Genomic DNA, 27,295 nt, shown 5'->3' on the forward strand with positions numbered 1-27,295 from the left:
CTTGGGTAATAATCTGGTTGACGGACTGGAGACCCAAGGTCTCCAAGAGAGGATAGAAGGGATTACAAATGCTCTGAGTCAAGTGAGAAGGCAGTAACAATGACTAAAGACAAAGTTTGTAGAGTAGCAGGTGGAATTCTAGAATCCAGGGATTCCATGTACAACGGTTTCTCATTTCGCTGTGCGAACTTTCCCATCTCAGCCGATGCCAACTGCATACTTCCAGTTGCCTAGGACAGAACCCTCGGTGCTATCTTAATTCCTCTCTTTCTCTCACCCTCCACATCCAATGCATCAGGGAATCCCAGTAGCTACTAAAATGTATCCACAGTTCATCCACTTTTTGCTGTTCCAACTGCCTCCACCCTGGTTTGAGCTGTCATCATCTGCTGCCTGCATTGGGGCAACAGCCTCTTGGCTGGTCACATGACCACCGCGTGGTCCCTTCCCAGCTCAGCGGCCAAAGGATGCTGTCAAAATGTACGTGAAAGCTACACAGGCCTCTGCTAAACCCTTCTAACCATGTTCCTTTCACTCAGAGTGAAAGCCAGTGGCTTGCAACGGCTCACACAACCCCCCAGATGTTCCCTCTCTGACCATTGGGTTGAAAACTATAGCTATCCTGACTCCCTCATTCTCACCCATCCCCCGACACAGAGCAGTCCTGCTTCCCTTACATTGTCCTGTTTCTTATAAGACTTTCTAATTTATGAAATAATGACTTGTTATCTTTAATGTCTATTTTCCCCCACTGGGATTTGAGCTTCACAGGGCAGAACTTTTTATTTATTTTATTCACTGTTGTATCTTGTGCGTAATAAAGTGGTACAGTGTCTGGCGCATGGTAAATGCTCAATAAATACCTTCTGCACGGATGAATGAGGTAGAAATTTACGGGCAGCCACACATGTGGGAGAGGACTAGCAGTGGCTTAACAATCTTGAGCAACTTGATTACTTAGGGGAAAAGGACAATTTTGCTAACTCGGGAAGAGTAATAAGGTTGCCAGGAGACCCTGAGTTTTTGATTCCTTTAAGAGTCCTTTCTACTGAACGCTTTTTGGTGTTAAGTCTACAGTCGGCATGGCCCCGGCCTGGGACTTTGGGGATGGATGAAATCTGGTTTCTCAGGATCCATTCAGCTCTTTGAAGGCTGTTTGTGCGCTGCGGAGAGAAAACTTGGCTCCTCCTCTTACCTTTCCTTGGTTGTGTGACCTCCATCAGAGCCATTTAACTCATACGGGAAAACAGTATCTTCCTTGGTTGGCTTGCAAAGTTCTTTTGGCTCTCAAACGAGATGCTGTTTGTGAAAGCATTTGTAGACACTACATGCCACACGTGAGTAGGGGATTATCATCGCTGTCATCATCCCTGTGTGAGAAGCAAGGCCAGGCAGAGGCATGGCGATGCTGCAGGGGACACAGGCCTCACGTAGTGCCAGAGCTCCGGAGCGAGGGATCTGAATGTCTGCGGGCAGGTGTGCTCGTAACGTAGCAGCAAAGAACGGACAAAGGAGAAGTGCAACCTCTGCTGCTCTCCTTTAGACTCAGTCTGATCCCTTTCAGGAATCAGGTCTACAATTTTCAGCTAAATTTTGTATCTCTTTGGCTCTACCTTTCTGAGCGTAAGCACCCAAAGTGGACATCAGAGCCTTGTGTAAGGGGCCGACAGCAGCCCCTGCTGGAGGCTTGCCAACAGCGTGCCAGCTCCAGCCCAGCATCTTAGGGCCCCTTCCTCCTTCAGAGGATGACCACTGTCCCTGGAGGATGCAACCCCTCCACCTTCTTTCTCCTGCGTTTCGTTGAAGAGAGTAACAGGGGTAAGAGAGAAAACGAGTCTTCGAATGCTTAACCAAACTGGAAAAAAAGGGCAAAACAAAACCATACACCTACTTTGAAAACAGACTTATTACCTCTTTCTCGTCTCAGCACCCCTAGCCCAGCGAGCCCAGTGAGACTTTTCCCCCCGTAGAGTCTCCATAGCCTCTTCAGCCTTATACATTGTTTTCCTTCCTATTTAAGCTCAGTAATGAGAGCTTGGCAGGAGAAAAACTCAAATGGGTCAGGAGGCCCTTGTGGCTTTTCTTGGGCTTGTTTTCCACAGCCCGTTCTAGCCTGCAACATACTTTGCAAGAATGAGTTGGCTGGAGATCTAACCCACGGTAAGAGGCCACCACCGAGGGCAGCATCGCAGACCCAGTGAGACTGGAGCCACGAGCAGACTTCCTGAAGCACACAGCCTGGGTGTTTCCTTACACACGCACATGCACACACACGTGCACACACTGGGGATCCTCATCGAGAACAGATGTCGCTCTCCTCTGTGCCAGCCACGTGTCCGGCATGGCATTTTCTTCTGTGAAGCTCCTGGCGACTGTGTGCGTCCTTTCTTCTCCCCTCTCTCCACTTTCTCCCTCCTTCTCCTACCCCCTACATCCACTGCATGTACACATTCTCTCCTGATTCATACTGGGCCAGCCTCATATTTTTGTTGTTGTTATTGTTATTGCAAACATTGGATGCTTCCAAAGCTGGGGAAAAAAATAAAAAGAAAAGAGAAAAAGAAAAAGAAACCACAGCAACCCCCAAAGAAAACATGTTCTAACCCAGGAATGTACACTACTTCATGCATGGGAAGCATCTTCCCACCTCTCCAAGCTTAGCTACAGAATCTAGGGCTCCAAATTCCAACACACGAAAAAACAAATTCATCCAGCTTTTCTGTGTGAGCCTCATGCCATTTCCCAATCTAAAAGCTTGCTGCTCCCCCCAATGGCTGGGATTTGCAGAAGAGTCGTAGCCTCCTTTCCCGACTTATACCCTGGTCACTAAGCTACGACCACTGCTTCTTACCCATTTATTCATTTCCTCCCTTAAAATATTTCTGAGTGTCCAGTTTGTGCTGAGTTACAAACGTGATTAAGTTAACTTCCTAACCCAGTCTGTGCAATAGAGGTGAGCAATCAGTTGCTACCCCATGAGTATAGCAACACAGAGATACGTACAAAGTCACATGGGGACACCGAGAATAAAGCAAATAGCTTGTCCCAGTCACACAGAGATCTTCTAGAAGGGTAACCTTTTGAAGGATAAACAGAAGCATGTGGAAGGGCAAAGCTGTGAAAGGTAGTGGTGCAATGCAGTCATCAAATTTGTCCGTAATAATGCTGTATAACAAATAATCAAGCACCAGGGCCTTTTAATAACAAGATGTATTTCTCACTCGTGCATCTGCAGGGTGACTGAACTCGTTCTGCTTTAGGTTGTGCGTTGGGTCCAGATATACTCCACGTGTCTGTCACTCGAGGTTTCAGGGTCAGCAGCTACTATTCAGGTTCTGTTAACTCTTGGTGGATAGCATGGGCACAAAAGGACCAGCAGAGGCATGCCAGCACATTCAAAACCTCTGGTCAAACGTAGTGTGTGTGACACACACTCACATTCCGTTGGTCAAGACAAGCCCCATGGCTAGGTCCAGAATTAGTAGGAAGGAGGATTAGACTCTGTTGATAGAGAAGTCATGACAAAGGAAGAGAGTGGAAGGAACAGTGGACATGTAATGTCATCTGCCAGTCAGTCAAACATTTGTTGCATTTAAATTCATTCTACCCGATCCCAAGACACTCCAAAAGTCTTCCCCAATCATAGCATCAGGCTTGAAATCTAGACGATCGTGATTTACTATTAGGTTACAATGTGCTTCTCTTAATCTAGAGCCTGGTGTTCAAGTTCTCTACCTTACACACACCTGATGAAAAAGGTGGGGCAGAGAAAAGACACCTACAGTAAATGACCCCTTTCAGGGAGAATAATGAGAGGCACGTAACAGTTACCGGCCTACGACAATTCTGAAATCCCTCTGAGACAAGTTGTAAAAAATCCCTACTCTTAGAATAGGGAGTATCTTGTTCAGTAGCATTTGATTACTCCTTGGGTATAACTCCCAGGGAGTTCTTCATGGCTTTTGGCTCTGCTGGCTTGGGAGTCCTTCATTTTCCATCATCCTCTTAGGCCACAAAAAGTTGCTTTGGAGAACATCCCTCCACTGGAAGCTAAGTGGTTCTCTCTGCCTGCTTTGTTGTCGTAGACTATGGGGGACCCAAAAATCTTTTCATGTTCTCCAGCTATAAGTCTCTTTTAATCCAAGCTGATGGTACTTTTGGCAGTTCAACTCACAGACTTTATTGGTTTTGTATACATTTAATTTTAGTTAAATCCATATACCAACAGCTATCCTCACAAGTCTTTTCCAGATGTGGCTCTCTCTGTAGACTTAATTAAAGGTATTCTAAGCTTAAGAGACTTCTCTGGGACAAAGGCCTTGGTCTCTTTTCTAGGAGGCATTTTTTTAAGATGCGAGGATCCCCCAGGTGCCACTTTAGTCCAGTTAAAAGCCTCAACAAAGGGTGTAAAGATCCACCCCTTGATTTGGTCTTTGTCTGAGATTAAGTCTTAAATCTCTAAAGGTGTAAATATTTAAAGCACCCATTCATGTCTTCTGTCTTATTCCTCTGTTCTCTCAAAATGTGGTCTCCATGGTTGCCTCCAAAGGGACGGAAAAGACACAAGAGGGGCCGGTAACTCTTGAGTCCCTTGGAACAGAATTAATACATCATTTCCGCTTGACTTTCTATTTCCCAGTATATGGTCACGTGGCCTCCAGCCCACCTCAAGAGGGTCAGGGAAACACAGGGGATTATACAGATATCAGGTGAACATTAAATATCTCTGTCACAGAGAAAACATGATAGGATGTATACTTTAGGAAGAAAGTCATGATGACAAAAACTTTTGACCATGGAAGTCAGAACCTTATCACCTCTAACCTGAGCTAATGTAATAGTCTCTCACTGAACTGAGAAAGTAGAAAGAAAAGGGGCTGAATACAGAACTATTTCTGCAGTAGAATGGTAAGCGTTTGGATGTTGGATGTGAATACAAGAGAGGAGTTGAAGATGAACTTAATTTGCTTGGAAGGGGTTGCATGATTATTCTGTGGGCTCACCTCTCACACTGATAATCTCAGTTTACTCTGAAGAAAGCTCAACTTAACAGTTTCCCAACATATAATGCTTGAACATCTACCACGGGGAGTAAAGAAAAACTTGGTTCCTGCCTATGTGGTTGGAGGTGTATGCTATTTGTGTTTTTGTTGGTGTAGCTATTTTGAACATCCAGTTAAACCAGCTTCTGAAAGGCAGGGGGCATGTTTAATTCCTCTGTGTTTATATCCACCCCTATCCACCCCCACACACACCCACTGTAGTTTATTATTAAACATACCATAAATAGTCAATAAATATTCACATGTGGTTAAGTAATGCTCATTTAATTCTCTTCTTTGGCATATATTATTTAGTCAATTCTTTATGCATTGAATGTGGACTGGTGGGGTGCAGAACTGGAATTAGTATTTTGTTTTTTAATTAGACAAACCAAGTAGTAAGTTGAATATGCATTATCCAGATGTGAAAGATCCTGAACAAACGGAGATGAAAGCCATGTCCCCAGTGTCCTCTCCCTTGTGTTCTGGCTTGAAAGTTTAAAATGCTTAAGTTTAATTTTCACCTCTAGTGCTCATTCCCCAAGTGACCTTGGGGCATGGCCCTTTGTCTCATTTTCCCCATCAGTGGAATATGGATAATCATATTAATCTGTCTCACCAGGCGATGTGAAGACTAATTAAAAATGAGATTAGATTCAACTGAAGTCTTTCTAATGTGAGAAATATTAAACTTGGTGGTGCATGTCTGCTATGCCGTTAGGTTCCTGGGAATGGTCTCTGGCCTTGGAACCACTTATGACCCCAGTGACACGGCAGCTGAGTCACGAGTACCTGGAGCCTGCCCAGCTTGTTGGCCATACTCACCTGTCCTGTGTCTATGCCCCTTGTGCCCAGCCTGATGGCCAGACCCATCCAGGTTGCCCAGTAACTGAATAGCAGAAGCCAGTGATCTTTTAACTTCTTTGGGCTCCCTCTTGAGAGCCGCTTCCTGCCTGTCCTCTCTTACCTTGTTTTCGTGCTCCCTTTTTCTCAGACAGGATCTCTGAAAATCCTTTGCGTTGACAGATCAGGAAAAATAGCTAAATTAATAAATTCACTAACTAAGGCATGCGTGTTGGTCTGCTTGGGCTGCTGTAGTCAAAGACCACAGACTGAGGGACTTAAACACCAGACATTTATTTCTTACAGTTCTGGAGGGCTGGGAAGTCCCAGATCAAGGTGCTGGCTCATTCAGTTTCCTGGTGAGGGCTGTCTTTCTGGTGTGCTGACGGCTGCCTTCTTGCTACGTCTTCACAAGGGAGAGAGAGAGAGAGAGAGAGAGGAAGGGCTGGTATGTCTTCTTTAAGAACATTGATCCCGTCATGATATCATCTAAACCTAATGACCTGTTAGAGCCTCACCTCCAGATACCATCATATTGTGAGTTGGGGCTTCAACATATGCATTTTGGAGGAACACACTTCAGTCCCTAACAGCACCACTCATGCTCACTCCACCTGAGTAGAAGACGTTCCGACACATAGAACGAAGTTTCCCAGTTTTCTTTAACAGGTGGCTGCCTGCACTGTATAACTTTAAGGATGCTGTACATACTTCTATTTCTCCCTCAAATATTTATCTCCCACATCTGACTTACGAAGTCTCAAAGTTTCCAAAGTTAAAGTCCTTTTCTCCTCAATAATTTCTATTTTATCTGGTTGCAGATACATATTTATCATTGGCTCCTTAATATGTCAGCTGCTTTCCGGAGAGGTAGGAGACTATGCAGACACTACGGTAGGGATGGACACCTTGGGCAAGGGGGTTTTCAGCGCGAGCAGGGCCCAGCGTGGATGTGGAGATGGTGGGGGAAAAAGAGACCAGGGACTGAAGACAGACTATGACACAGCCTTGCTGCTGTACCTCAACTACAACAGAACATAAGAGAGAGGATTAGTATCAGGTAACTTGGCTTCTGTATTTTTCCTGCCTTACGGCCATATTATGCATAGTTTTTCTATTCCCAGACTTGGGCAAAGTAAATGTAAGATCCCTGGGATTACAGGTCGTGATTAAGAGAGAGGAGAATGACCAACCAGGTTATCCCGTAGCCGCCTTTGGGAGGGCTATCGTCCACCTTCACAGACAGGGAACCATCAATACTCAGAATATCCAGGCTTATTGCACTCGGGAAACAGACAAGAAATAGCTCCTGGTTGCATGGTATATTTAATAACATTACTGAGTGTTTATTATATAGCAGGTGCATACTAAGGAATTATCACCCTTATTATCATTCCTATTTTCCTGATGAGGGAACTGAGGGGCTGAGAATTCAGGTCCCTTTGCAAAGCTCCAGAGGTAGCAAATGTGGGATAAATACACAAACCCAGGCAGTCTGTTTCCAGAGTCCCTGTTCTTAACTGGTAGGAAGATTGAAAACAAACAACACATGAATTAGGAATGTAGGGCTTGTAGAATACTCAACGAAGAGATGAACACAGGGTGCTGGCCACCTGTTGGGACAGCTCCCCAGGCTTTGCAAGCTTTAAGCTGAAAGAAGGGGTGTTGTGCCAGTGAACCCTGCTGAATGAGGACCAGAGACCAGGGAAATGAGAGTGGGGACCTATTTGAAACACATGCAGCCGATCAGTGGAAGAGTGAAAAAGATACACGGACAAGCGTCCCCTAGATAAAGGGGATGTAAACCAGACACACGGAATAGGTTCCATATGGGTGACAGGGAGGCTCCATGCATCCACCAATTAACGGAGGACAGAGCAGCGGATTGATGAGTGGGATGGTGTGACAGGTTGAGCTTAAGAACCAAAGTAATCAGCCACACAAATTGAACTATTTGTAGACACAGGAACTTAGACCAGGGCTAAAAGAGACAAGACTATTGGCAAGAAAATATTCTAGAATAAATATGACACCTCCCTCCTGCTGTTCCTCAACTCAGCCGGACCTGGGTTTTACAGGGGTGACAAAACAGGCCTAAGTTGTGGAGAAAGCCTGGCAGTAATCGGGCAGGAGAGAAAACTGGCCAGGACCCTCTAGGTCTGTGTTTATATGGGAAAAGATATGTAGACCTTATCACTGTGAGCTAGGACAGGGTTTGCTGATTGCTTAGACTCTGTTTCTTAAGACTGAGTCCTTAGATTTAGTAAGGATTCTTTCTAGCTTTTTTTTTTTAATGAGCAAATTAAAAAAAATTTTTTTTAATGTTTATTTTTGAGAGACAGAGACAGAGCACGAGCAGGGGAGGGGCAGAGAGAGAGGGAGACAGAATCTGAAGCAGGCTCTGAGCTGTCAGTATACAGCCTGACGTGGGGCTCGAATTCACAGACTACAAGATTCTGACCTGAGCCGAAGTCGGATGCTTAACTGACTGAGCCACCCAGGCGCCCCATAATGAACAAATTTTGTGAGAAACACTTAGCATGGTTTGAAAGTCAAAATGTCACAAAAAAACTTTCGTCTGCATTTGGTCTCCTACCCAAACATGGCCATTTCCTTTGCAGTACCTCTCTGGTCTGTCTGTTCGTTTTTTGTTTGTTTTGTTTTCTGTTCCATGTTACAACCAGCCAGTTCTGTTTTCTTCAGTTCATATCTGTTTGAGGTGAACTTCTACCTGCTCTGAATCTGATCCCTTCTTTCCGGAACATTTCCCACACTGTCCCCAGATCCAGTCTTTGAAACATAACTTTTATCCTGTTCGTCTGCTCAAAACAAAACACAGAGAAGACAAAACAAAGCAAAACTTCCAGTGGCCTCTATTGTCTTCAGGCTAAGGAGCAGCTAGATTCCTCAGAATGGAGATTTTGACCTAGTTCCTAATGTGGGCCATTAATACTTGAGGCAGAAAACCACAGATACATCGCTTTCATTTTCATCTGAAATCTTGGCTTATCTTTGCCCTCCTGCTGTGATTTTTCTCCCCACTTCTCTGCCAAATCCCATCCATACTCAAAGATGAAATCTAATCCTATATACTCCATAAAGGTTTTCTGAAATGTCGCAGACCCTTTCCTATTCTGAGCCTTCTAGCTCTTATTGGTGCTATTAGTTACTTTGGGAATTAATCCTCCATTGGCCCATGATTTCTTTCCTATTTCCTCAGACGCTGTTCAGATCCTTCCTTATTCAGTGCTGATGACACCAAAGCTGCTTTAAGGCAGACTTTGTCATACACAGAACATACCGTGTTCCTTGTACCTAGAAGAAGACACACTAATTACGTATCGATTAAATATCCCAAGAATTCAGCAACTAGCCTCACGCCTGGCTCATAATATATGTTTTGAACTTAAATAGCCTGCATGATCCATTTTTCGTGGATTTCTATAGCATTGACTTTTCCTCAGAGAGTGGCTTTGCATGCTCATAGGTGTGGTGAGAGATTGGACCAGGTTTGCTACTGAGAAGTGGAGTGTGACGTATCATTATGATTTGGTGACAATGCTGGCGGCAGGACAGATACGTCAGGATGATTATAGCACGAGCCTGGCCATCGGACAGTGGCTGTACGTCTTTTCTTCACACAGGTTCCTTAATGGCTCAAGTCCTTGGTGTTTTGATTGGCAAAATGGGCATGATAATACATACCTACCTCACTGAGTGATGGTGAGGGCTCGGTAAGATCATGCATAGCATCCACATAGCACAGTGCCATGTCACAGAAAATGCCATATATAAGATAAAAATTGCATCTGGCTTCTATATGATGGCTTGTAGTTTGTAAAAATATTTTTGCCTTTAGGTACATTCCTTATACCAAGGAACTTTCAGAGAAATTGTATACGTCTCTCTGTATATGTATATATATAATAAAAACACGTATTTTAATGTTATATATCCATAATATACATGTTATATATGATTACGACACATGTATCTTCTATATGAATATTGTATATATCATATGTACCATATTTATGTGTACGTGTGTATATATGTGTCTGTTATATCTGTGTGTTTTCTGTGTATATGATGTGTACGTAATAACGTATATATATACCTAATATATGAAAGAAAGTGAGAATGAGAGAGAAAACAAGTCCTGCGAGTTAGACCCCACGAGTACTTGTGAACACTCAAAACAACGTAGCTTTAGATTTACTCCAAAGTGCTCCGTGTTTGGGAAGAGCTGGGCGTGGTATCAGAATGGCAAAAGGTTCTGTCACCTGCTTTGATTCCTTTAAATAGCTCTTTCCACCCCAGGAGTGTCTGCTTTCTCCCCGAAATTTCTCCCAGTGTGCTCGGTTGCTGAGGAGAGAGTGAGAAAAAGAGAGACTAGGAGAGAGGGAGGGAGGGAGGGAGGAGGGAAGGAATGAGGGAGAATGGGGAAAGAGAAAAAAAAATACGACGCTCAGCAAACAGCAGGAGGGCCAAGAAAAATATTTAATCCAAACAATGAATATTGTCGTTTCCTCCCACAGTCTGCATTCCCAGTCATCTCGCACAGGCAGGCCTGGGGAGCCAAGAAATGCCGAGCTGCCTGGCATGGGTGTGCGTGTGGCGGGGCGCCGGGGGGCGAGCACGCGTGGCGGGCTGCGGTAGAACATTTCCATCGCCAGCCCAGGCCGGCCTCAACCTCCCATGAACTGCAGGCCGGCCAAGGAGTCAGAAGACAGGGATAGAGGGAAGTAGAGGCTCGCGGTCAGAGCGGGACCCCGGCAATCTGCCCCGGGGTCTTCTTCCCCGTGCCTTTCCAGCCCTTTCTGCCAGCTGTTTCCTCCTCCTTCCTCCTCCTCCGCCTCCCAGAGCGATGTGAGCCCTTGAGCAGAGCAAGGCTGCCGAAGGTGTCCCTCACGGGGGGTGTGGTCCCGGCACGACAGCTGGCGGAGAGCCAAGAGAGGAGGGGCTGCGTGAGTGACTGCCAGCAGTGGTGACTCGGGCAGGGCAGGTCCCGTCCCACCTGCTCAGCACGGTGGCTGCCATGGCCTGAATTTCTGCTCCCAGGTTCGTTCTTCTGGATCTTTAAGTTTGGTTCCGTAAGGGTCTACTGTCCGTGAACCTGTACCTGGAAGCTCATGCTGAGCCATTCTCAGGTGACGTGTTAGGGAGGGTAATTGATGGCGAGAACGGACACCTGGGGTTGTTGGGAACAACAGAGGAAAGGCACCTTACCTTGGAGGAAGGGCAGGAGGAGTGGAAAGCAGAAAAATATTCTGCCTTCTTAGGTTAGAAAGTGTCTTCTGGAGGGGATCCATGAGTCTCGCGTTAAGAACCCCGTGTGCTGTGTTGGGCACTGTGCTGCTGTGGGGGTCTACCGCTCATGGAAAGAAGCACGAATGGAAGTGTCCCTGCCCCCGGGGGCCTTACTGAGTCCAAACCTCTTGTGTTCAAAGTCTCTATCGTTGACCTTGAAACATGTGGGCTGGCTCCAATTAGCAGGAGGGGAGACAGGAAATTCCCCCGGACAGTTGCTGATGCGTCCCTCTTTTAGAGAAGAAAGCCAAATGCCGTGCAAGCGAGACCCTGGCAGGAGACCTTGCAGGCCACCTCTGCCATCACCACCTCTCCCAGCCCCCATCCAAACAAGAAAACAAAATCACGACAATCAGCGGGCCTACGGGTCTGGCAGTGGAGAGGCGAGCGAGGTCTGATGGTATGTCATTACTGGTTCTTGCCGGGAGCCCAAGCAGACGTTGCTACATCAGGACTCGGGAGAGCTGCCGTGGTTGCCACCAGACAGCCTCTTGAGAGGCGTTGCGGTGTGGTTCGAGAAGCAGGGAGGGCAACAGCATAGGGTTGGGAGTCATTGGCATAAAATCTGGACCAGCCGACTGCTGGGGAAGAGCTGCGGCCGGGCCAAGGGCGAGCGTGGAGGACGGGATTCAGAAGAGAGGTTTGGCGGGGGGGGGCGGGGAGCTTTGTTGACATGGAGGCCAGCTGTGGCCCGGCAGCGACCTTGTGTGTGATTATGGAGACGTGACCGAGGAATAAGGACGGTGGCCCAGTCTCATGCAGTTTGGTCGAAGGCAGCTGGAGGTCAGGGCCGGAGGCACAGGGCTTCTTAGCCTGGGTGAGGCCTCCCAGGACACACTCCCATCAGTAGCAGTGGCTCACTACTGTGGCATTTCTCCACAGAGGGGCAGGCCACAAACGTTAGGAGGGCCGTCTCATTTGGTTTTTGAGCCCCCAAGACGGCATGATAAGGGCCCATGGGAGAATGTTCTCTTCTGTCTCTATCTCTTGGGAAATAGAGCCCTAATTTCGAGCTAATGTTCTTCTGGCACAGATGAATGCAGACTCGACCCGAGTGCCTCGTCTTCACCATCTGGGGCTCTTACCCCCATCCCTACCCCTGCCTGGGGGTGGCTGAGAAGCACCCGGCTCTCTTGGGCCCAGAGGCAGGCCAGCGGGGAAGCGGGCTGGCATACGTGTGTAAGTGAGGTCGAAGAGTCTGCCGTACCGGGTCTTTCTTTGCAGTGAAATGAAAGGGGCTGCTAGGAGGTTGTTTTTGGCTGGAAAGTCAGTCACAGAGCGTCTTCTCACTTTCCTGTTTTCCTGTGGTGCACGTCAGGGAAGAGGTGTCTGTGATGGTTTGGGGTTTTTCAGAGGCTAAGACACTCAAGTCACCACCATGGTTTTGAGGAGAGGCTTGCTTTCCAGAAGCCAGTCAGGCCTCTCCCACTCTGTTTTTATAATTTCCAGACCCATTTCCCTTGTCACCTGACTCCTTCATGACTCAGATGGTGCATTTGTGGTGAAAGTGAATGGGGCAGGAGGCGTGGGGATGAGAACGTCCATGGCTTTGACTCTGAAGTATTGCTGGTAGAATCGCAAAGCTTTTCTGACCAGGGTCTCTTTGGAGGGAACTCAGACACCATCCCACGGCAGTAAAAGCAATGGTAGGATTCCTGCCCCCTTCATAAAACTAGGATTCCTTGAGGACTTACTGTGTACCAGGTACGGGGCTAAGTATTTCACCTCCATTGGCTCATTTACTCCTTACAACAGTCTATGAGGGAGGTGTTATTCTCACTCGCAAATGAGGATAATGCTACTCAAAGAAGTCCAGTAATTTGCTCACCTCTACAAGGTGGTGAGGAGCAGAGCTGGGATCCGGGCACAGGTTTATCTAACACTGTATTCCAAGCTCCTTATCACTGCACTCTACAGCCTTATCATTTTCCAGAGCAGAAGGTATTAAGCCCCATGTACCTTGAAGGAGATGAAAATCTTACAAGTCACTTGACCTTATTTTGTTTTCCTTCTTTCCTATTTGCTTTCCTTCTTTCCATTTCAACTCATCCCCACTATTTCTCTCAGAAGAATATGGGTTCTGCACCATTTGATCAATTCTGTTCCAAGACTGTGCTTTGGTCGTGGTGTCGCGCATAGATAAACTCATCGTAATCGGGTGTCTCTTTCGGACCCTACAAAGTGGCACATTTGCTTTTCCTTTTTTTGAGAGTCCGGGGTATTGCACAGGCCGAGGTTTGAAGCCCTACACAGAAGTCGTGTGAGCTTGCCCAGACCAGTAAAGCACAGTGGACCATAGGACTGCACCCCAACTCCTGATGTTACTCAGGGCCACCAAATGGGGTGCTTCCCTCTGCCCATCCAGCAGAATGCGTGTCTCCATTGCCTTTCTTTCAATTACATCTTGCTCATCTATTATTTGTGGAGCAGACCTTTGGCGTTCGAGGAAGTACCATTTGCGGTTTCAAATGCTACCCTGTAACTCAGCAAGTCCTTAATACCTTAGTGATCGGTGACTCTGCCGAGGCTGGGATTTGCATCGTCTGGTCTTCAGGGCTGGTGGGCACGAACCAGCCTCCCAGTTCCAAGCGAGCCAGGGTACCTTGTACCACATCGCCGTATGACTGTGTCATTCCATATCGGTCCTCACGAACCCAGTCTTCTTATTAAAATACTAACAGCGTCGCTTACGAGTTCACCACCTTGCAAGGGCCCGGGACTTGGGCGCCTACCCCCAATCAGCCGTTAAAACCTAACCGCTTGATTACAGATATTTGCAAACATTCCTAAGACAGCCATGCTTTCACTCCCGTCTTTCTGCTCTGGTTTTTCAGCTTCTTTTTTGTTTTTGGCCCCCTGATAATTTCTCTTCCTTTCTTCTTATCCCAGCTCTGGAGTTGAGAGGATATTGTTAAATTTTATCCAGCATTTTTAGATGGATTATAGAAGGAGAACTTTTAGATGGTGTATTCCACTGTCTCTTTCCACTCTTAAATAAGTATATACCAATGCTCTGTACCTAGTAGGAGAAGAATAATGAAAAGGACAGATCTGGTCACAAAGTATGCTAAGGAAATGAAGTTAGCCACCCCCATATTTATTCATTAAAAGTATGTTTTTAATGTTTATTTTTTGAGAGAGAGAGCAAGTGGGGGAGGGGCGGAGAGAGAGGGAGACACAGAGTCCGAAGCAGGCTCCAGCCTCCGAGTGGTCAGCACAGTGCCCGACACGGGGCTCGAACCCACAAACCATGAGATCATGGTCTGAGCTGAAGTCGGACACTTAACCGACTGAGCCACCCACGCGCCCCATATTCATTCCTTGAGAACCTCCTGTGGCACCAGACACTGAACTTGCTGCTGGTACTGTGAAGATGGTTACGCTCTGAGCGAGTCCTTGATAGTCCATTCAAAGTGTCGAGTCTTAAATAATGCAAATATGGCTAAAATATACCATAGTAGCGCACAGCTAGGGAGAGTTCTCTGGGTCCAGGGAGCCAGAGGAGATTTTCCAGAGGAGGTTGCATGTAAGAAACTCTTCCTGCAGAATCCATCTCAGGGTATCTATTCTAATTTTACATTTTCCAAGAAGATTGTGGCAAACCCACAAATGTGAGATCATTGGCACCCTCCCACCCCAAGGGGTGAACGCTGGAGGAGGGGAACAGCTCCGTTTCCTCTTTCCGTCAGATGACTGCAATGAGCAGAAAAATATCTGGCTTTAGCATTCTGGGACCCAGAAATAAATGTTTCTGGGTTGCAGGCATCTGCTGATGGGATGGGAGCAGAGTTACTGCTTCCTCCTGGGGAAATCAGCCTCTAGGGAAATATGCACTGACCAAGCCCCGAGGCCAGAAGCAGTGATCGCGCCTGGTCGCTTATTGGGGACAAATTTCGACCTGCAGCTGGGAAAATAAGAAGGGAAGTTGTTGGGGTTCAGGGGAATTGAGATGATGTATATAAACAGTCCTTTTTTGTTTCTGTATTGGATTGTTGGGTTCACTTCGTTGTTAATGCTGTACCTAAGCCATTTCTTATAGAGGTGCCAAAGGAATTAAATTACCCAGCATTCCCCATAAATTAAAAGATCGATGATTTCATCAGAGAGCGGTAGCATGGTATAGTAGAGAGAACATCAGATCAAGGATCCAGAGATTTCCTCCTCATTCGCAGAATTGCCACCCACTAGCCTGACAAACAAGACATTTCTTTTTTTTTTTTTAAGCATCCATTTTATCATTTGTAATATAAGAGTTTTATAGTAAACGGTCTTCAAGGCTCCATCCAACCATAGAATTTCATGTATCTGTGATCCTTTCAAAGAAAAACAAAAAGCAAGTAGTGTTCTGGTCACCAAGGCTCCTTGAGGGGCCTCAAAGGCCTCACGGGTTTTTCCTATGAAATTCGAAGAGTGGCCTTGCAGTGAAGCCCAGGGAGTATGGACACAGCAGGCAGATCTTTGAGATGAAAGAAGAATCAGAATCAGGCCGGAGAATAGGGCCAAGCACTCACTGGAAAGCCAGAGAAAAAGAGAAAATTAGCACACATTCTTGTACGTATTCACAAGAGGCTTTATCTACCGCCAGGACTGTGTCCAACACGGCAACATAGTGTCCCTGGCGAGGGGCTTCTTTGGGGCCTGAGGCAGCCTCATCAATAGAAGAAACGGATGTGGGTCTGATTTGTCCTTCACATAACTAGAGGGTTTTGGTGGGAAATGGTGTGGGAGAAAGAAAACAGTGTTAAGCATTAGGCATAAATGGTATTAGCAGCTTCTCCTGGTCTGAAACACTCCTCAAGATGGTAAATCAGGGGGTGCCTGGCTGGCTGAGTCAGTTCAGTATCCAACTCTTGGTTTCAGCTTGGGTCACGATCTCATGGTTCGTGAGTTTGAGCCCCACGTTGGGCTCTGTGCTGACAACACAGAGCCGGCTTGGGATTCTCTCTCTAGCCTCTCTCTCTCTGCCCCTCCCCTGCTTGTGCTCTCTCTCTCTCAAAATAAATAAGTACATTTTTTTTTAAAAGATGGCAAATCAGGATTTTGTCTCATGCCTTACCTCTAGGGATATAGTCACTTTTGGCTGAGATCCCAGCCTGTAGGTTAGCAGAGCAGAACATCTAAAGTTCAACGCTAACCTTTCTAAAACATCACTATGGTCATGAGTTTTGCTGCAAGCTATAGAAGAAAAATGCTTTTGATGTCATTCAAGTAATAGAGGTATTATCAGCCAATCAGTTGATGTTCATGGAACCATTCCTGAGGGCGGGCCCTGTGATAGGCAGTCTGGGACCACCTGTCTCTCTATTTTCACCCTCTTTTTTCCCTTACACAGTTCCCTCAGGCATCCCCTCCGAATCATCCAGTCCTAACCTCTCCTCCACAGGGGCTAGATGTAGCAGAGCCAGCCCCTGAAAGTTCTTACAGATCCCCACCACCAAAATCTGGATTCGGTACTTTTCTCTCCTGTCCACACCCCTATGCCACACTCATCATCATAAGCTATGCTTGTTTGCAGTGGGTTCTCTCCAGGGTCGCAACCATGTTTTATTTATCTTTGTATCCCCTTAACAATGCCTGGCACATAGAGGTAAGGAATAAAGGATGTTGAAAGAATGAATGAATGACTAGATAGGGCCACCATCCCCATGCCTAGTTTTCCAGAACAACCTTAATCAGAAAATAATACAACATAAAGAAGGTAGATGACATAATATAAAGAAGAATTTATCTTTACTTTTGAGAAGTTTCCAAAGTTGTACAGGTTCCATAGTCACTGATAGCCCTTCCTCCTTATATTTCACCATTCACACACAGCCATTTATATGGCCGCCTCAACTGACCAGAGCAACAGCTAGCTGACCATAGATAACATCAAGCTCCTGGATCATAAAAAGAACAACCATGCCTCTCTCTCAGATGTAGGTACTTACTTCAGGTATAATTCTAAGAAGCTTGACTTATGAAGAGTGTGTGTGTGTGTGTGTGTGTGTGTGTGTGTGTGTGTTGAAGGGGGCTCATCTAGTGAAGGGACAAGTGTCCCCATACAGAAAGCCTTCCCATAAATGGAAATGAAAAATGTTCATGTGGATGAATTTGTGTTCTATCCAAGTTATTAAAAGGCATGATAAGAGGAATTTTATAATTTTTTTTCTTTTGCCAAAATGGTTAAAATGAAAATGAAAAAGTGTCTCCTGAAGAAATAGTCTTCAGGTATTTGAAAAATCCACTTAATGTGAAGCACTTTGTTTTCTGATGTTACAGGATAAATGAGGTGTATGTATGGGTAGTGACAATTCACCTATGGACACGTTGTGCAGAGAAACCAAGCCTTGTGCCCTTCCTTGGGGAAAGTTTCCTGTGGCAAGTCGGACACCTTTCCATTATTGAGATTTTGATCTAATCTATATGCAGTCTTCAGATGCTTTAAAAACTTTGAATCAATTAGTCATTTTTCCCTTCCTAATTTTTCCATTGTAACTTTGGACTCAAGCTGTCAAGCTTCCCAGGCACATGTTGCCATTGGAGACTCTGTTTGTTTAGGGTGGAGCAGTTGTTTTTGGCAGGTTGGGGGAGGAACAATTAATTCTAATAGGTATATAGTGAATTAAATACTTGGGTCTTTCCAACCTTTCCTCCGATTTTCTGCTCCTTTTAATAAATTCCCTTTTCTTCCCTGATGACCCTTTGAGAGCAGCAAAGAAGCAGTTTCTAGAAATCGTGTTCAGGCTATAGCAGTAGACATCCATCAGGAGGTAGAGAAGGTCACCTAGACCATTTGTACTCTTTTCACCCTGTCTTCCCTAGTGTTCCTAAGATAAGAAGCCATCCTTGGGGAAGACTTTGGGAAGGAAGATCTCCCTGGATCCTTTATTAATTCATTCTTATGTTTAAGTTGTTCTTATGAAAAGGAAGCTCTCCCTTTAATCCTCCATACTAAAGACCATACTTTATACATAAAAAAAAAGTATTTTGGGTGCTCTTTGGATTTTTATAGACAATAACATGAAAAATAAAGGAGGAACAGATGAAGTTTTGCCAATGAGTCAGTCAGGGTTGGAAAAAAAGTAACAGATGCGGTGTTAGAGGAGGAAAATACACTCCAAACACTTGAAAAAGAAAAAGAAAACTCTGGGGGAATCTCAGTAGATGTATCTGATCCTCCTGGGAGGACCCAGGAGCATTTAGAGATGTTAAGGATGCAGCTGGCTGTACGTTGACTCCTTTTATAGGGCTGCAGTTGTAGACCCAAGTCCTGATTGTATAGTTATCCCAAGTTCTGCAGAGCCAGAGTGACTGGTTCTAGTGTTAAAGACAAACACTCACCTCAAAATCTTTGTCTCTATCCCAGTGAGTCCCGTGTTGAAAACAGAATTCATTTTGACTTCCTGCTCTCAACCGACATTGCTGGACAGCTGTGCAACAGCTGTTGAGTTCCACAAGTAGCAACTTTTCAGTGATTGGCAAACTGGTATACATCTGGAATGATGTTCAAATGACCTCAGGACCCCATAGAATAAATTAAAACATTGAAGTAATAATTTGGATGAGCTCCTTCTGATGTAATTCAATTGCTGAAAATCATTTAATGGCCTTTTTTTTTTTCAGTTTAGTGATCTGTCTCATCAAAGCCCAGTGAAATAGGGAACAGTCCGTCTATTTGACATTTAAGGAGGGTTGGGGGAGAGAAAGTGATTTAAACATGTAAACTGGAAGGCGACCTAAGAACTCAAAAGTCTACTGACTGTCTTGTGGTACAAAGAGTTTGACCACAAGATGTTTCCTGAGGCTTTGCAATTGGGCATCCACTCAGGATGGGAAGCAGCCAATGTGATTGAGTAGGTGGGCTGGCTGGCATGCCCTCCAGGATGCTGTGGGACACTGTTTTCTCCAGGAGGAGTTCTAGGGAAACAGCGCATTGGGCTTCTGAGCTTTTATTTTAACCGCTTATTGCTGTTCTTATCATACATTCCCTTTTGGGGAGAAACACTCCATTAACTCTGGTTTGGCCTGGGCCCATTTCCCATTTTGGTTTCTGTTCACTTGTAGCAGTAACAGGAATGAATGGGAACACTTCAGCTCTCTCTGCTCTGTGTCTAGCTGCTGTGCTTTAGGTAGCTGTACATGTGAGACGATTCATGTTCTAGCGCTAGTGTCCCAAGCCCCAGGACCCCTGCATTCTGGACAGACATCATTTGGGTATTCACAGCACCTCAGGACCACCAGGCTCTTTAAACACAAGTGGCAGCAAAGGGGTGGTACTTATGGTTCTTAATCTGGGAGAAGGAACAGAAAGTCAAGATGCGTGACTTCTAATCCAAAGCCGGCTTGACCCTAACTATCCAAATCAGGGCAATTTTTGTCATCTCTGTGCATCTCCGTTTCCTCACTGATCAAATGGGAATTCTAAAGCCAACCTGGCCAGCTGCACAGGCTTTTCCACGGAGTTGAAATGTGTGAGAATGTTTCGTAACCTACTTGACACAAAGACCTGTGACTACATGAGGGTGAAAAAGCTGACCCAGGAGTTTAGATGAACCATTCTGGATCCTAGAGCTGGTGAGAAGCAGAGTTGTTGAGAGTAAAATTTAACAGATCCTTGGGTCTAATGGTCTTGGGACTTTTCAGCTTCTTGAGAACGTTGGGTCAGTTTGTATCCTGCCCTTTGGGTGCTTTCCCATAATATCCCTGGAGTTCCACGGATTATGGTGGGGTGAGAATGGGTTGGAGAGCTGGGCAAAGCCCAGCAAAGCTGTTCTTAGACACTGACCTCTCATGTCTTCACCAGCCTTTCCAAGCCGATGGGTGGTGTGATACCATCAACAACCGGGCCTACTGCCACTATGATGGGGGAGACTGCTGCTCTTCTACTCTGTCCTCCAAGAAGGTACGTGAACCCGCCTGCGGGTAACAGGCTGGGCAGGGGCTCCAGGAATCAGCGCAGGGGCTTTGGCTGGTTCTCCTTCCTTCTGTACCATAATTGGTATTCGTTGGTATTCGTTCAACGCTCAAGAAGGAATGATCATGAAAAAACATTGAAGCTTCTATGGTGGCAGGATTAAGGGCAGTGCTTTTAGGGGAGGTTGTTAGAAAATGCTAATTCTTTAAGGAGCACCTTCAAAAAACCTATGGCTTTGCTACTCGAAGACTCACATCTGCTTATAACTGTCTGGGATACACTTCTGTTGGCAGGGAATCATGGCCTCTACCCCCCTGGAGAGGCAAGACCACCAATGAAGTGATATCCAGTTACTAGTAGTTAAATTAATTTAATTAAGTTGGTTTGTAATTAATACATTGTAATTACATTGATAATCCTGTATAGTGCAGTATAACCATATCTCAAATGTATGTTGAGTGGCCACCACAGGCTGCTGGCAGGACTCCCTAGACCGATCCTGAGCAGGAGTCTTTTTCTCGGTTTCTCTTTTATCCCTGTTTCTCTTCGGTGAATCTGGGCTAGTATACGATACGTCCATCTATTTTTTACCTCACTTGATTTTCCATGCCCGAAGGTTAGAATCCTTGCCACTTTTTACATCAGGTCTCCCAAGATGCCCCGTTTTCTCGGAAGCTAGTTAACATACACTCAAAAAGTGTGTTGGTGGCAATGCAAGCCGGTAGAGAGGAACTTTTGCTGGATTATTTTGGCATGGAGCAGAGACAATTACATAGCATGGAGGCAGTCCAGCCACAATGGGTAGAGAGATGCGTTGTCTCACCGAGCCAAAGTATATCCTGGGTTCAAGATGGGCAGACTCTCATGCTCATGAAGACAGCAAAGATTGGGGCGCCTGGGTGGCTCAGTCGGCTGAGCGTCCGGCTTCGGCTCAGGTCATGATCTCACGGTTCATGGGTTCGAGCCCCGCGTCGTGCTCTGTGCTGACAGCTCGGAGCCTGGAGCCTGCTTCGGATTCTGTGTCTCCCTCTCTCTCTGCTCCTCCCCTGCTCATGTTCTGTCTCTCTCTCTCTCTCTCTCTCTCTCCTTCAAAAATAAATAAAAACATTAAAAAAATTTTTTAAAAAGGCAGCAAAGATAATCTTATGGCTCCAAGAGTACTAAGAAGTAGGAGTCATAGAACTAGGCTGTAGAGCCTTAGTTTTCTGGATGGTAGTGTGACCTTAAGTTATCCAACCTCTCTTGGCCTTCCGTGTAAAAAGAAAATGCCAACATTCATCTTACCTACTCACAGGGATTTTGTGAAGAGAGCAATAGCAACAAAAACATTAACAGAAGGTTTTGACATTAGTTTTAATATTAGAAGCAGTAGTAACAGGTGGTATAGGTGCCGAGAAATGTGTGTTTTATATCCATCATTTTATTTAAGTCACACTAACACCCCTGGAGTGTTGTCCTTCCACACACATAAAAGTGAAGCGAGGAAGATTTGCCTTGCCCAAAGAGACATGATGTGTAAGTGAAAGAACTGAGTGTTAATTTCACTTCTGTGATATTAACAGTAATCCCACACTTCCCCTGGGACCACGTGAGAAAAGCAAAAGCCGGTTGAAAAGTATGGAGCTTGGCACGAAAGTGGGTTATTTCAACTTCTCTTTGATTTCCACTAGGTCATTCCATTTGCTGCTGACTGTGACCTGGATGAATGCACCTGCCGGGACCCCAAGGCTGAAGAAAATCAGTAACTGTGGGATCAAGCCCCTCCTTCTACTGCCCTGGAGGCAGTAAGAAAGAGAGGCCTCCACAAAAGGGCACAAAAGGTGAACAGAGAAGAAAGGTCACGAAATGAAGGAAGGAGGAAGAGCATGAGGATCTCGTAGAATGCAGGAGGATGTTTCTAGGTGCCGACTATTGCATCAAGAAGCCCAAGTAGGGAAGAATCATGGGCAAAAGTTTCTTCAAAGGGGCAGTTGATTAAAAGTGGAAGGAGAAATATGATAGATATACACGGACCCTCATCCCCCATTTATATTCTATTCAACCCCATCCCTGCCTCTTGCCCTGCTCCCCACTCTGCACCCTGCCAACTATTCAGCCCCACCCAACTTGCAAACCAATACCAAAATACTAGAAGAGAAGTTGCCAGGGACACTCTGTAACACCCGTTTTGAATGGATTGCCATCTTTCAGGGCTCTTCTCCTCTAAACTGGCTCCCTTTCTTTTGTGTAGTCTCCCTTAGTAATGATGAGGTTAGTTATTAATTCTTTATAAGTATTTAAACATAATTATATAAATATATTATATATATTATATTTTTTGCTGTCTACTAAGCTAAAAAGTATACATTGTTCCACACATGCTGCTGTGAAGTTCACATCCAAAATGAAGACTGAGGATTTGAGGACAGAAAGACAAGTTCCTCTGCCATCGTTCTATTGATGAGAATTGGCAGGGTGAAAGGGAAGTGGAGAAGGAGAGAGAGAGAAATTAGGTGGCGTTCTTGATACATGTCAGCTAATTTACCTTTTCAGGAGCAGGAAGCTGGACCCCATTTGAGGAGGTGGAGGACGGGGACAATAACATTAAGAGATGGCAAGTTGGGTGGGAGTACCCATTAGCACTAGGGCCAGGAGAACCAGAATGTGGTTCTTGTGTATCTATCCAAAAAGACTGTATTCACTACTTTTCACTTCTCAGAACTCTTGTTTGGAGTTGACGAGACCCAGGATTGTCTACACTTTCAAGTGTGGCTCTTACTAGTCAGTCAACAAATTTGTACGAGGGCTGGGATTGCCAGGATTACAGGAACTCACACATTCCTCATGCTCGGCTTGTGGTCTCACTCCTTCTAAGTCCCCAAGCCTGGCCATCATTCACAGACACATGACCAATTGTTGATGTTCTGGAGGAAAAAAAAATGTCACGGACATGACATGGGGGAAAGTGGGAGGAGGTGGAAGAACGGGCAGATATGGAGGAGCCTAGGGAGGCCGTGGTGGTGGGAGAGGCCATGGGAAAATCACAGCCTCGGGCAGGAGGGTGAAACAAGTCAGAGATTCAGCCTTGTCCCAAGTCTCCAAAACAGATCAGAGGGGAATCCGTCAAGCAATGCGGAATCTGAGGTAAATTCTATTCGAGTGCAACATATCAGATCTGCGACCTAGAGATTTTCATTTGATCAAGCTTTGGAAACACGTGGAGCAAGGGTGACACTCTGTGGGAAAAGAGAAGAATTTCAACTATTTAGGGTCCATTTTGTTGCCATTATCCTCTCTTGTTCAATAGAGGGACTGTAGGTAAAATGACCACCGTGTTAACCTGCCTGCATTCACGTCCCAGGCTCACTCTTCTTGCTCATGGTCTATTGCAGTTGTTTTTGGTTAACAATTTCTGGATTAGGCCTTTGGGGAAAGAGCGTTAACTTCTTGCTCAACACTTCAGTTTGTCATCTCAAGAAGGGCTGGGAGTCTTGCTTCCCTCAAAGCTACTTCTCCAATGGAAGCAAATAACGGGCCAAATTAGCGTGCAACCTTGGTCTCTGAATCATCTGCTCCTTGGCTCTGACCACAGGTCCTCCACTTTTCCCACCAACACTGGAGCAACGGCTTTGCAACTAGGAAGAGGAAATGTTACCGCCATCTTGAGCCAGACTTCACGTGGGAAGGAAAATATTCTGGAATGGGAAAAAAAAATTTATCTCCAGGGATATAAAATGAGGGTGGCATCATCACTGGGGAAAGGAAAGAGCAGATTGCCCATCCGAAAAGCCCTTGTCCTCTATGTTTTTGGCCCCAGTGGAACCCTAGGCACCTACCGTTCATTGGATTCATATTTAGTACCCCAAGAAGAGAATAAATATTTCTGGGATTGTAGTAGGCTTCGATATGGAAGGGACGATGAAAAAGTTTAGATCCTCCATTTTTTACAAAGTCGTACAATTGTTTTCTCGGGGAGAATATCCAAATTCTTGGAAGTGCATCAAGCTTTGTGTCAGCGAATGCTGCTTTGAGATTGAGGCAACAGAATAGGTATGTTGGGCATTGCCCAGCTCAGGAAGGCTACAGCTCCCCACGAGGATGTGAGCCTGCAGTTCATGCCAGTGTGGGTCTGTGCTCAGTCTCTCCACAGGGGGAACAGTGAGCACACTTCTCTGTCATACTTCATTTACAAATCTTTTATTCTCCACTGGCGACATCTGCAATGCACCACCGCCCTGGGAAGGTGAGAGGGCAGTTCCTGTGGTGTCTGGAAAGCCCTTCTGGCTGAAGGCTGCCCGGCGCTACTCAGCGATGGCCATTCAGAGATGGCAGGCTCTTCCAGCTCTTGTCCCTGGACCCTAATGTGTTGAGCCCTCATGTCACTAATAAAGTGGAAGGACTGAGCCACCGTGGTCATAGAACCCCTGGAGATATCAACTCACACTCCATGTGGTGGTCTGCACTTGGCTGCTCTCACCCAACCACGGGGTAATGGAGGACCTCTCCCAAAGGCCCTTCTATGTTCCAAAGTCACTTCTCTGCTTCTTTTTTTCCTAGTAACTAGGGGCTCTGGTGTCGAGGTTGCCCAGGACTAGGCTGACTCTGGTGGTTCGTGTGACAGTCTCCAACCAGAGAGATGAGAGGACACAGTGAGGACAGATGGGCAGCTGGCAAAACTGTACATGAAAGGGAAGAGTTATCTTGATTGTCTCCTTTGCTTCCCTCCATCACAAGGCATTGCACTTGGCATTTGCTCTATACTCTGTGAGATCACTATTGAGTGCGTTAGTTAGCACCCCAAGGGGATGGCTTGTTTGGGAACACAATGAAAGGAGCTGATCTACTGTATTGTAATGTAAAACAGCTACAGCCAGTTATTTTGTAAGATTATAAGATGTTCATTAAAAAATCAGCACAGAAAATGTGAAGTGTCTTTGGTGTCTTATTCTTTGTTCAAATCAACCACCACTTCCAAATCGCTTCCCATTCGCTTGGGCCAGTCCAGACGTCGTCATCAGTTGATTGATGGATTCCTTTTGGTCACTTAAGAGTGATTTATTAAGCGGCACATGTAGACAAAATAAACATGAAATTTTATGAGAGGAGAGGACGCGTACCAAAGCAGAGCACACAGTAGTGATGTCAAGTGTCTCGTGGGTTGTAGAAACAAAGGCCGACATTTATGGGTCAGAGGAAGTAGGCACCACTCCTGGATGCCAAAGATGCATAGCGCTTGAAGGATGGTCTGAGGAGGAGGCATACAAGCTTGGTAGACAGAAATGGGAAAGAGGAAGAGGATAGTACAAGCAAAGTGAAGAACAGGGCTGAAGAGAGGAGGTAGGTTTGGGGAGAGGGTGGGTGATATTGGACATCACTGAGGCAGCCAGGTTAGCTAGAAGGCAGAACTTGGCCATGTGCCATGCATTTGGCAAACTTAATCGCAGCAAGTCTGCAACCTCCACATTCTCATTACATCGATAAGGATAGCAAGTGTCAGCCTGGTGAGGGAAGTTCCTTAAGTTCGTATGACTGGTCTCTGTTTTACGCCTGGTTCTGTGAGACATGGAGATGTGAGAAGGAAAAGAAAAATGGTGTTGAAGAGGACATGAAAGGGAAGGGGGAGAAGTGGAGAGAAATGTCAAAGGTGAGGGCTTTGCGTTAAGCCTTGAACATTAAGCATGGACCCTTGAACATTACCGTCACTGACAGAAGGGGGAAGCCAGGAGGAGCGGTCTTTGGAAGAAAGCACATATATTTGCGATTTGATAAAATCAGTTGGAGGGCCAGGTAGATAATTACTTGGAAATTTCCTGTGAAGTCGTGTTTAGCACCCAGGAAGAGGCCTCTGCAGCTGGGGGCAGACTGCCAGGGTCTCTGGTCATGCCAGGCATCATTCCAGTGGCCTGAAGGGCTGAGTGGTTGTCTTCACACGCCTGTTAGCCATTTGGTAAGACCCATGGAATAGATAGGTGGGAATGTGTGCTTGGAACTTGGGGGAGAGGTTTGTGACTAGAAATAAACACTTGAGAGCAAAAAGAAAAAGTTACCTGACATTTTCTTTATCTCACAAATTGCTTTCTTCTGCTTTATTGCTACCCGTGGGTAAGTCAGAGCAAAATCAGCTTTGTCTGTTTCCATTTTACAGATGAAGAAACTGTCAAATTATTGAAAACTTCAAGTTCATATAATTAAGCTCAGCTTGGGATGGGAATCCAAGTTTTCTGTCTCCGAATGCCATATGCATTCTACTCCAGGATGTGGCCCACTAGGCCCAGAGCAAACCCATACCTGTTTTAGGTGGGAAAGTTAAGGGTCTTTTTACCTGTTGATGTTTCCAGGTGCTCATTGGTTTCCTTGTGGCTTTGTTAGTAGCTGATGGTGGGAAAACTGAGAGTTTTCTAGAGTGCTCTTCCAGGGCCCTCTCCTCATGCCAGGCCCTGAGTATAAGCAGATGCCCCTGCACATGCCAGTTAGGCCACAGCTGGCCTGAGACTTCTGGCAAGGCTGCCTTCTCCCTAATAGCTTCCCCAGGGATAGTCCTGGAGAGAGACTTTGGAGCTCTGGTTTCCATTGACTGACAAACTTAAATGACATGATGAGTCACCCGTTAGCTGGGAGACTCACTACTCTTAGATTCAGGCCAACCAGATGATGAGGGGCTTAGCATGGGGAGGATGGGAACGAGAAGGTTTTCCACTTACAAATAGCCCCATGGCATCTCCAGAGCTGGCTTTGGGTCTCTTTTGAAGTCACCCCAGAAAGTCCACTGATTCTGGATCCATAACATTTCAGGTGGCCCGATGATTAGCTCAGACACAAAAGAGTGTGGTGGTGAACATCCGGTATCTCATAATAGTCCACGCCCATAAAATCTACCTACGTCTTGTGCATTGGGGTCTGGAATGAGGTAAGACTAGTTTAGAGAATAGATGGCTATTTTCAAGTCTGCCATGGTCTGAGTCTACATGGGTCGAATGCACATTTTTCTGGTCAGAATCCAGTCTGGTGGTCAACTCATTGGGAAGTATATGTGATTGGCTACATTCAGCAACCTAATGATCCCTTGGGTACATTCTTTTTTTTTTTTTTTTTTTTCAATTTTTATGTTAGAAAGAGAGCATGAGTCTGGGAGAGGGGCAGAGGGGGAGAGAGTGAGAGAATCTTAAGCAGATTCCATGCTCAGCACAGAGCCCAATGTGGGGCTCGATCCCACAACCCTGGGAGC

General features: G+C 45.8%; 1 protein-coding gene across 2 annotated transcripts in view; it reads left to right on the forward strand.

The window, feature by feature from the left end:
* PAPPA2 (pappalysin 2) overlaps positions 1-24,977 on the forward strand; it is a 269,050-nt gene extending 244,073 nt beyond the window's left edge. For both annotated transcript variants that reach the window (XM_042976274.1, XM_042976275.1), the window contains exons 21-22: positions 19,981-20,079; positions 21,762-24,977. In XM_042976274.1, coding sequence (XP_042832208.1) covers positions 19,981-20,079; positions 21,762-21,836 — 174 coding nt within the window. In that variant the 3' untranslated portion in view covers positions 21,837-24,977. The remainder of the gene's footprint in view (positions 1-19,980; positions 20,080-21,761) is intronic.
* Positions 24,978-27,295: the final 2,318 nt, after the last annotated feature.

The sequence above is a fragment of the Panthera tigris genome, chromosome F3 (genome assembly GCF_018350195.1).
Source record: "Panthera tigris isolate Pti1 chromosome F3, P.tigris_Pti1_mat1.1, whole genome shotgun sequence".
NCBI classification, from domain to species: Eukaryota; Metazoa; Chordata; class Mammalia; order Carnivora; family Felidae; genus Panthera; species Panthera tigris.